Source organism: Ambystoma mexicanum, chromosome 6p (assembly GCF_040938575.1).
Source record: "Ambystoma mexicanum isolate Mex_15411 chromosome 6p, UKY_AmexF1_1, whole genome shotgun sequence".
NCBI lineage: Eukaryota > Metazoa > Chordata > Amphibia > Caudata > Ambystomatidae > Ambystoma > Ambystoma mexicanum.
In genome coordinates this window covers 558,745,386-558,756,842 of record NC_090935.1, presented here as the reverse complement: position 1 = coordinate 558,756,842, position 11,457 = coordinate 558,745,386, and the positions used below count along the sequence as shown (strand labels likewise).

The 11,457-nt window shown below is 45.2% G+C and overlaps 1 protein-coding gene across 1 annotated transcript; it reads left to right on the top strand.

Moving 5' to 3' along the window:
• The first annotated feature begins 3,808 nt into the window (after positions 1–3,808).
• On the top strand, positions 3,809–5,188 carry LOC138510749 (general transcription factor II-I repeat domain-containing protein 2-like). The gene has a single exon (XM_069626491.1). It carries the CDS (start codon positions 3,809–3,811, stop codon positions 5,186–5,188), a length of 1,380 nt encoding a protein of 459 aa, XP_069482592.1.
• The last annotated feature ends 6,269 nt before the right edge of the window (positions 5,189–11,457 follow it).

Genomic DNA, 11,457 nt, shown 5'->3' with positions numbered 1-11,457 from the left:
ATGAACGACAGCACTGTGTCGATAGCAGCTTCTCTGGTGTTCAGCTTTCTTGCTAAACACCAGTGACAGAAACAGAGCCATTTGCTCCTATACTGAGACCTGGTCGAAGGTTTTCTAGCCCTTGGATAATATGCATATTATCCGCGGACAAATTGAAACTCTAAAGATTTAAACCCGGGCACCAGGCTGCATGATTGTGGGGAGGGGTGCCACATTGAAGGGGCCCCTGAGGGACCCTCGCATATGGAAACAAGGAACAATCACCACGCACGAACTGATACCCCAGACACAAGGTTGTATTCCCAAAATCTAGGGTTTATTGCAAAGCGAATAGTCTCAGTTGACCAACCGGGTCCCACGCCCCGCGACGTGTGTTTCCAGACCCCGGGGGACGCAAGAGAGGGAGAATCATACAACAATTACATATATACAAATCAAGCATCTTGTAATCAGTAGTGACACATCCAATACCCCCTCTAATACATTTTCTTTGAATTGGGCACGATGATTGACAATGGTGACGAGTGTGACACCTTCGAACATTCATTTAGCAACAGTGTGCAATTTTCGCGAGCCTACAGACACAAGTCTTTGTTTAAAAGAACACAATGCTTCTGTTCTTGCAAGCAAGCTGCGTGCAGGGGAGAGACACATTCGAGGCCTTGCTATCTCCTAGTTTCTATTTGTGTACTGGGGTCAACTTGCTCTCCAGGGCTCTACAGGGCTCAGGAAAGGGGGGCCGCAAAGAAGAGCATAATTCAAGTCATTTAATGTTAGCTTCTAGCATTTCTACTGTGTTTTCGAGACTAACTGCCACCTGTGGACTGATTAGGATGCCTTGCTGCTTACTTCCAAGGATATGCGAGGGAGGAGACCGGGCATTTCTGTCTGGGTTGCTATGTTATGTTTCAACATGTCTCTCGCTGCCTTGCGTTATGCACTAGTAGAGCAGAATAATATTTCATCAAAGCAGTTTAACAGAAGGCAAAAAGCAAATGTTAGAGAGAAAACAAAATGGCGATTTCAGTCACCTTAAAATGGCTGCACTTTAGTCAAGCTTATGGCTATATATTTCTAATACTAAACACATGAGGCGGTTGGTCTTCGGCCAATATAGTACATGGCCTTATGCTTGAGGGGCTTCTACTTTTCCTGGACCGACAAACCCTCCTTTTTGCCGTATGCCAAACGCCTCATCCATACATTGCATCCTCTTCTGACCAAGTATCTGATTCCGATTCTGAATCTTGTGCATTATTAGTTTTCCTTTAATTGTCGTCAATATTGATTGACATGAATTCTTTAACAGTTTTTAATTCCTCATTACCGTGGGTACTTGATTTAATAGTGTTCCTTTTTTTCTATCATCTGTACACACTCTTCACTTATTTCAGTGCATATTATGGGTAAGCAGTGTATGCAACAACAACATGTCATGAATATTCCTAGCACTGCTACTAGGATCGCAAATAATTTCCATCCCCATGAATATATCTCCCAGAACCAGGAGCCTATATCCCAATCCCCTTCTTGGGTATGGAGTATCGCCTCAAAAATCGTAGGGGAGGAGTCATTTACAAATACATAACACGCTGATCCCACGATTTTGCAAACACCACCACGATCAACCAGGATTACATCAAGAGCCATTCCATTTTGAAGTGTCATTAATCTAATCCCTTTCTCCTCCCAATATCATGTTGTATAATATATCTGTTGTTCCAATTATTATTTTCTCTAAGATTCTGGATAGTTGTTGTATATTATAGCAGTTTATTGCTTGGGCCATAAATGGTACAAATGATTTTGCTGTGTCTTCCGCAATCAATCCTCCTTCATTACTTCTCCGTTGCCAAGATCTAGATCAGGGGTCTCCAAACAGTCGATCGCGAGCTACCAGTAGCTCGCCAGAGCCTCTGAAGTAGCTTGCATTCGACTTTCAGAAAGAAAAAAAAAAAAGATTCTAGGAAGTGCTCTGACCAATCACAGGCCTGCAAATCTGTAAAGCATATGCAATGCGTCCTATGATTGGCCAGAGCAAGTTCCTTTGTGCTGTGTGAGAAAGTCCGGGCTTTCTCTTTTAAAAGCACCGTGGCGCAGGTATTTTTTTTTTTCTATTTTGGAGCTCTCCTGGCGTTTTGAAGTGTGGACTGAGGTAACAAGGCTGCCTGAAGTGGATTGTGAGGTGAGGTGAGGTCGGGTGGGTCGGGGGAGGTGAATTGAGATGTTTTTATTTTATTTACTTTGTGTCTGTGTACGCCGAACTGCGGCCCCTCCTCTCATGTGTGCACATGTTTGTGCTGTCGGAGGAGGGGTGGGCAGCTTGGCAGAAAGGAGCCCCGGGTGAAACAGAGTATTCAGCTATTTTGATTACTGTCTCCGCTCGCCCTGGGCTCCTTACCAGTCATGTAAGTTATTTTTAGAAGGCACGGCTCTGGCGAGCAAGCCCCCCTTGGGACTAACTCACCAGAACCCTGCGTTTCTAAACGCAACTCATATGACTGACACAGAGCCCAGGGCGAAATGGAGACTTTCAGCATGCTAGCTGCATGTCTCTGCTCGCCCTGTGCTCCTTTCTAGTCATGTAAGTTATTTTTTAGATGGCAGGGCTCTGGCGAGCAAGCCCCCTCGGGACTTCCTCACCAGAGCCCTGCCGTTTCTAATAGTACCTCGCATAACTGGCAGTCAGCCCAGGGCGAGCGGGGACATGCAGCATGAGCTGCATGCCTCTGTTTCGACCCTGGGCTCATTTTGAGTCCAGGGGTGGACTGCCCTATAGGGAACTCTGGAGATTTCCCGTTGGGCCTCTGCACCCTGGGCCTCTTTTGTGTGGCATTTCCTAATTTTCGCATAGGAAAAGCATTGTGCTTGCTGAAAATGTGTCATGTGGCGCCACTTTGAGAATAATTTCCAGGGCCTCTTTTGGTCCCAAGTAAGTATTTCCAGGGCCTCTATTAGTTCCCAGTCCACCCCTAGCACTCTTTTCAGCTATTTTTCGAAGGCAGGGCCATGGGTGGACTGGCCTATAGGGAACTCTGGAGATTAAGGGATCAATAGACACATTCTACAGTAGAAGGTTACCAGGGTAGCTCAGCAGGTTGAGAGACTGTTGCCGAGATGTTAAATATAAAAAAAAACTGCTTGTTATCGTATGACTTTTGCAATTCCTATAAAATGTTTGACCAATGCATGGGTTGGGCTGGTCGCTTGCTTATATTCAGGGGAGAGGGAGGGTAGGGTATTCTGCCCCTGTAGTGAAAATCAAAAGTTGGCACCATGAACCCACAGTTTAATTTCCTAATAACTGCTGTCAGCACAACAGAAGCATTTATGTGATTAAGCAGTTTGTCACGCGTATACCATCTTTATAAATGTAACCTGTGATAAAACCCCAAGGAAGGGGCACATAAATGACGTGGTATTTGTGTGGTAGTCTGACAAAAAAAGAAACCGTGAATGCAAGTTTAAGCAGCATTTTTGAATTTAGAAATTATTTTTTTTCCTATGAAAGTGTTAGATGCAGATTTGGAAAACAATAGTGTGGCAACAAGCATTTTTCACCCAACCTGCAAAGAAAGCAAATGCTGCAACAGAGGCATCCTTCAAAGTTGCACATTATTTGGCAAAACACAAATGCACTTTTACAGATGGTGCAGTTGTGAAAGGTGCGATGGCTCTCGTGGCTCTCGTGGCTGAGTCAGTTTTAAAAGATTTTAAAAACTGCCCTGACATTATGTCTGCCATTTCAGATGTGCAGTTAGGTGCAAACACAATGGCAAGGAGGGTATCTGCACTATCTGCCAATGTGATGGGGCAATTAGAAAAAGATTTGAGCATATGCAGTTTTTTCTCCATTCAGTGTGATGAATCGGTTGATGCAAGTGATACTGCCCAGCTAGCACTGTTTGCTCGAATGGTGTTTGAAGACTTCACCAACAAAGAGGAATTCTTGACCTTGTTGCCTCTGAAATCCACAACCAGAGGTGTTGATATCTACAATGAGGTGAAGAATTATTTTGTCAAAACAAAAATTCCATTGAACAAGTTGGTGGCAATAACAACCAATGGTGCACCAGCAATGACCAGGCGTCATTCTGGCTTTGTTGCGTGCTGTAAAGCAGACCCTGCTTTTCCTCCATTACTGCACTACCACTGCATCATCCACCAGCAGGCAATTTGTGCCAAAGTGATGGGGTTTGATCACGTAATGGCACCTGTTGTGCGAATTATTAATTCAATTTGTGCAAAGGCCAAACAGCACAGAATGTTCAAAATATTCCTGGAAGAACTATCTGCCGCACATAGTAATCTGTTGCTACACATGGAAATCCGATGGCTTAGCAGGGGGAAAATACTACGTCGCTTTCTTTCACTTTTGCCAGATATCAAAGATTTCATGAGGTCAAGAAATGAAGACATCAGCCAATTATGCAGCATTTCTTGGCTACTTGATTTGGGATTTCTGGCAGATGTTACTGAGAGATTAGATACCCTGAACTGTGAACTACAAGGGAAGGGTAAAACCATTGCTGACATGATAAGCGCAGTAAAGGCATTTAAGTCAAACCTTTTCACTGAACAAGTGGTGAAAAGGAAAATGCATAATTTCCCTTCTGTAATGCAAATGCTGACAGAGCATACAGCTAGTCCTGAACTCCTGAACTTAGACAAATACAGCAGTCTCCTGAGCAGGCTTAAGGAAGAGTTCAGTGACCGGTTCAGGGATTTCGAAAGGATTGAACCGTGTGTGATGTTCATCGCAAACCCCTTCATAGAAGTCAATGTTTGTGAACTTACAGAACAAATGGGTGAGCTGTTTAACCTGAACAGTTGTGCTATGGAAATGGAGATTGTCAGCCTGCAAGTGGACATTCTGTTGAAAAGCAGACAATCTCACACCAATTTCTGGAGCCTTGTTGATCACAAGGAGTACAGTAACATTTGCACAGCAGCATTAAAAGTGACTTCTCTGTTTGGTTTCACCTATCTCTGTGAATCTGCATTTTCAGATATGAACTTCATCAAATCGAAATTTCGAACCCGCCTGACCGATGAGCATCTTAGTGACTTCCATCCGAGTTGCTGTATCAAGTTATACCCCCGACTACAGAGCACTGGTGGATGGCATGCAGTGTCAACCTTCACAATGAATGTCTCATTTTCCTACATTGTGAAAGTCTTTTTATGAGAACTTCTAATAAATAAGAATGCAATAAAGAGATTTTTGAACTTAACATAAACATAAAGGGATATGTTATTCACTATATTTATGAAGGGAAAATTACAGCTAAAAAAAAAAAGTTCCAATGTTTATGAACAACCCCGACCGCCGATATCGCCCGCAAGTAGCTCTCGCTGTTGGCCCCCAACTGAAAGTAGCTCACGCCAACATAAAGGTTGGAGACCCCTGATCTAGATAGTTTGGCTATGTCTGTTGTTTTTAAAAGAAACACTCCTGGGAACAAAAGTCCTAAATAGCAAGTACCTCCCCAGTTTCTAGGCAACCAGGGATTCACTTTTTCTCCACCGATAAAATACACAGGATCACCTACATATAAAGGTTCTATTTCCCTATCAAGAATCGCTATGTTCATGCATCTAGTGAATGTCCCTACTGAATAGGAGCCTTTCTTTTCTAAGCAAAAAGGCAAAGAACGTGGGCTGTAATTTACTGTATAGGAGGGGGGCACTGCATCTTTATTTCCTTCTAATCTCATATGAAACGTGATTACAGATGATTTATATGGCGCAAACAATCTATCTTGTGGCATAAGTTTGGAAGGTGTAACTTTTGGTGTCATTATTCGTGCTCTGTGAAATATGGAGCAACCTACAGGTTTCATTTTATTTTCAAATTTGTTTATTGGCATTTGTTATCTTACAGTAAAACTTATCGTCCTGCATTCAATAGCAGGTATAGTAATACTTGCTTAATAAACAGTAACATTTTTTATAAAGTAACGTAACAACATTTAACTGTCTCCTAGTTTCAACTTCTTTGTTAAAAAATCTTGGCAAACATTATGGTGGGATATCGGGAGCAGGGGGGGGCTCCAAGCTTCAGGGGCTCGGCGTGACCTGTGTCTGTCTCTGCCATGAGTGTTGTGTTCCTGCGGCGCGGTGTGGTCGGGTCCTTTTTCATTCATGGGGGTTTATCATCTGGGGAGGAAAGCATGCTAATGGCCATTTCCTTCCATGCCTCCAAGGTAGAGCTTGATTCGTCGGTTGATCTGATGACGCTGTCCTCCCATGCTCTTGTTTCCGCGTTAATCCACCTGTCTAGTTCATTGCGCCATGCCTTATGATTCGGGCCTGCGGGTTTTTTCCAGGCCATGGCAATTTGTCTTTTAGCCAGTATACAGGTCAAGTCCTTGAGTTTCACCCAGTGTTTGAGTTTGGCTGGCCTGGGGCGTGTTCCTAGAAGGCACTCCTCGGGGACCACTTGTAGTTGGGGGAGCCCGCTTTTTCAAAGGTCTGTTTTATTTTCATCCATAGGGATTGCGATTTGTTGCACTCCCAGAACATGTGAAGTAGGTCTGCCCCGTCTGCGTTGCACCATGGGCAGTGAGCTTCCTTTTGTTTGTTAATTTTCGCTAGCCTGCAGGGGGTCAGATATGTTCGATGTAGCATGCTCAGTTGTATAAATCGGAATCTGTGGTTTCTGGACACAGCTTTGTGGTATGCTAGCGCTCTGTTCCATTCCCCTTCTGACAGTTCCCGTCTCAGATCTGTCTCCCATCTCTTTTTCATTGTCTCACTTTTTGGGTTGGGTATGTCGCTGAGGTGGCTGTATATCTGAAAGACCGCTCTCTGTCCCTCTCACAGGTTATATAACAGTGTAACAAGAGGGGCTGACTCTGGTTCCTCTGGCCAACCGTCCCATTTTTCCTTAGCCGTTTCCCGTATCCTGCGGTAGCAGAGGAATTGGCCAGCATGTATGTCCTCCTCTTTTTGTAGCGACTCAAACTCCCTGAAAGAGCCTTCGTTGTACAGGTCCCCCCCCCCCCCCCAAGTATAGACACCTTTCCTCTCACAGTGTCTAAGGTGGAGAAGGTCCACACTTGATTTGCACATGTCTTGGATCAGTGGGATTTCCGGAGAGTATGGGTGTTTCAGCTGGGTTATCTCCTTCGCCCTTTGCCATATTTGCCTACCCAGGGTGGCAATGGAGGGGATGTCACTCAGTAGGTGTTGTGGTGCCCATATGAGTTCTCTCAGATGTATAGGGGAAATCATGGATTGTAGTAGGGGTGTCTCGGACGTGGTGTCGTCAGCTAACCATTTGGACACAAAGCTGAGTTGAGCAGCTACATAGTATTTTTCAAGATTCGGGAGCTGGATACCGCCTTGCGCGTATGTTAATATCAGGGTAGAGTGTGCTATTTTGTGTCTGGCCTGTCCCCAAAGAAAGCCACGAACGATTGAATCAAGCAGACGAAAGAACTTAGTTTGATTGTACGTTCTGGAATTTGTATAGGAACCGGGGGAGGACAATCATTTTAACTACAGAGGCCCTGCCCATCACTGATAGGGGAAGTTTTGCCCTGAAGCTCATTGATTTGCGTAGTGCAGGTATCGCCGCCACCGTCTTGTGCTCATGCATAAGCTCCGGGGTGTGCATTATTTGGATTCCGAGATAACGGAATGTCGTGGTCTGCCATTGTATACCTAGTGCGGGGAGCTCCTCCCCGTCTCTGCCTCTCAGTCCTGCCAGTGGGAACAGGCAGGACTTAGCTCTGCTAAATCGTATGCCCGAGACCTTGGAGAAGTTGTCGAGGACCTCCAACATGGTTGGGATGTTAAGGTTTGGATCTCTGACGTACAACAGGACATCGTCCGCATAGAGCGAAATGATGTGGTCCGTCCCGCCAAGTCTTATCCCTGCATCAAAGAACTGTTTCCTGAAATAGATTGCAATGGGTTCTAACCCGAGAATATAAAGCATGGGAGACAGCGGGCATCCCTGTCTTGTGCCCCTACATATGTCCCATACTTCTGACACATGTCTCCCAGTTTTCACCCGAGCCCTTGGTCTGATGTACAGTATTTTGACCCATCGAACAAATCCCGGACCAAAACCGAATTCCTTTAGGACTGCTAGCAACCATTCCCAATATATAGAATCGAATGCCTTGATGGCATCTAGCGACAGTAAGGCATAAGGTTCGGGATTCGTGTCCGTTTGTTCAACTATGTGTTGTAGTCTGCGTAAAGTCATGGTTGTGTTGCGTCCTGGTATAAATCCGCATTGGTCTGTGTGAATAATATCGCCTATGAGTCTAGAAGGTCTTTTAGCAAGGATTGTGGTCAGTAATTTGACGTCATAATTAAGCATGGCTAGGGGTCGATATGATTCGCAGTGTTCAGCCGGTTTGTTTGGCTTGAGGACTGGGATCACAAGGGTTTCCCTCATGCTGTCAGGTAGGATACCTCGCTCGTATGTTTCCAGGAAGACTTTGTGTAACAGTGGGACGAGGGAGGAGTCGTATGACTTATAAAATTCTGAGGGCAACCCATCAGTGCCCGGGGCCTTGCATGTAGCCTGTGATTTAATTGCCTCAGCTGTGTCTTCCGCAGTGATTTCAGCATCTAAGGCTTCGGCTTGTGTAGGGGAGAGCCTGGGTAGTCCTATTTCGTCTAGGGTGTCCATTATTTGGTCTAGGGGGATTTCAGCTTCGTGTGAGTACAGGTGCGCATAATCATTTTTAAAGGTGTCATTTATGTTATGTTGGGCTTGATGTACGTTGCCGTCCTTGTCCTGTAAAGAGGTAATTGTGTGCCTGGGGTGTTCTTTCCTGCAGAGCTAAGCCAACAGCCTACCAGGCCTGTCAGCTTCCGTGTGTGCTCTGTTCATTCTGGTGGTATAATCAAACTTGGCCAGTCTATCCCAGGCCTTCGTGCATTCGACTCTAAGGGCTTTGAGCTTGTCTTCCCGTTGTTGTGGGCTTAAGGGACTGTTATCGAGCCTCTCTATCTCCCTTTCTCTTTGTGTTAGTTTGTCTTTCAACTTCTTTCTCACACCTCCGGCCTTGGTTATAATTTCACCCTGTATTACTACTTTTAGGGCTTCCCATATGGTGCTCACGTGTTCTACACTCCCCGAATTTAGCGCTATATAGTTGTCTATCGAGTCCTGGGGTTCATCTTTAAAAACTTGGTCCTTCAGGGCTTCCACCGGCATTCGCCACATGGGAATGGGTGGTCGTGGGCCAGCATGGTTCCACTCTATCACCAATAGAGAGTGGTCAGAGATCGTCCTACCCAGGTACCGTGCCTCCTCCATCTGGGGTAGGTGTTCCCTTCCCACGAAGACATAATCTAGCCTTGTGTGGAGGCCATGGGGGGACGAATAGTAAGAATAGGTGCGTGTCTGTGGGTGTAGCTCCCTCCATATGTCTGCAAGATCTAGTCTATCCGTTACTGCGTTTAGTGAGGTCGTAGCCGCTGATGGGGCCCTAGGCAAGGGTAGGGATCTGTCTAGGTCTGGGTTGTGGGTGCAGTTAAAGTCCCCTCCCCAAATAAAAAGGCCATCTCTGTGTGGCGTGACTCTAGCGTACATTGAATCGAGGTGGGCTGGCACATTGCTATTGGGGAGGTAGGAGTTCACTATGCAAACTTCTTGCTGTTCTATGCATCCGAGCAGTATCACAAACCTGCCCTCTGGGTCTTTTACTGCTTTCTTTAATTGAAATGGGAGTTGGGGATGGATCCATGTATAGACCCCTCTAGCGTACTTGGAGTAAGCGGTTCCGCACCCCTGCCCACCCCAGTGTTCCTGGAGTTTGGTGGTGGATTCTGCAGTGCAGTGTGTTTCCTGTAAGAGCGCTATCATTATCCACTTTCTGTGTAGATAGGACTTAATTCTGTTCCTTCGAAGGTAGGTGCCAAGGCCCCTTACGTTCCATGTCATGATTTTTATTTTCGTCGCCATGTCATGGGGGGTGTTGTGGTGTTCGCAGTTTTCCAGGCGGGCTCCCCTGGCCGGGGTGTTTTTGGTAAGTAGCTTTGTCTATGCGCCCGGGTTCCTGGAACGTGTTCCCTCCTCCCGATTCCCTCTCTGCAGCTGGCATAATATAGTATGGACAAAAAAAACCCCAAAGGGGAAGAGTTCACATGGAGGAGTACTATATTAATTTAAGTACCCAATTATAGGAATAGAGGTGGAAAAGAATAGTGGCTCAATCATAACAGATTCATATTTTCATATTTTAATAATCATCGCAAAACATTATAAAATTGCATAATATGTAAACAGTATAACAACAATAAAATAGATGAATTAATGTTGGTATAAAATACTTGTACCAATCTAATACATTAAACCATTCAGTCGCAATTTAATTACCACAATTCATGACCCAGTATTAATCAAGGTAAAGCATCACTATCTTCATGTTTTTGAATTTCATTCGAATGATAAGGATGCTATAGAACAGGAAATTACTGCCAATGGAATAAAGTGCTAGGTGCAAAAGAGTAATAAGTACCTAATCAAGATAAAGCATCGTTGTCTCATATTTTTGAATTTCCTTTGAATGATAAAGATGCTGATTGAAAAGGAAATTGCTGCCAATGGAATAAAGTGCTAAGTACAAAAAAGTGCTAAGTGCCGGAAACCGGTGAATTCCATGGGTTGGAAATGAAAGGAGCGTTCCCCAGTTGTCACCGTGACTCAGCACTCGTTACTTCTAAACAATCTAATTTCCCGTTACAGCCACGTCACTGGCACACAACCAACTGCATTTTCGATTTGAGTACGGGGGTGGTATACGGTACTTTTTTTCACCCTCGTACTCCCTTCAGCCCGTCATCCGCCATCGCCGGAACCCTGCAAAACAAGAAACATCATTACTAAAGACTTTAAAGACATTAGAATTACTCGAAACTTACCGTTCGTGCAGTAAACGACGGACAGCAGTCCTCTGAAGTCAAGAGGCCTGCTCCCCTTATCCAGTGAAGAAACTGGTTACAGCACCCTGCCCCGAGGCAGATGGAGAGCACGGCGTTCACTTACCTAAGGTGAGAGCGTTAACCTTTGGGGTTCTACAGGAGAAGAGAAAGGGAAGAAGAGAGAGACATTCAATAACCCAGTTCCTTAATCCCATATTTTCTATCTGCAGACATCTTACCCTTCGATTCAGACATACAGTGCACAGAGGTCTAGCCCAAAGAGCCAGCCGTGTGTTACACATCACCTTTGAAGATACGGTATACGCCCAGTCAAGACCGGCGCCTCTACGGGAATCAGGTGAGCATTACAGAAAGCAAAGCCTACCACAAAACTCCCGTCCAGGCGCTATGGAAACCTCGGATACCGACCAGCTAGCCCAGTTACTTGGGGAACTAAGGGCAGAAGTGCATGCAGCCCGTCAGGAAACAAACGCTCTAAGAAGGGAACTGATTATTTCCAAGGAGCGAACAAATGATCTCGCTAGACAATAGCTACAGTCACAAGCC

Excerpts from the sequence above, each read along its gene's own strand:
- LOC138510749 (XM_069626491.1), top strand. The coding sequence starts at position 3,809 with ATGGGGCAATTAGAAAAAGATTTGAGCATATGCAGTTTTTTCTCCATT.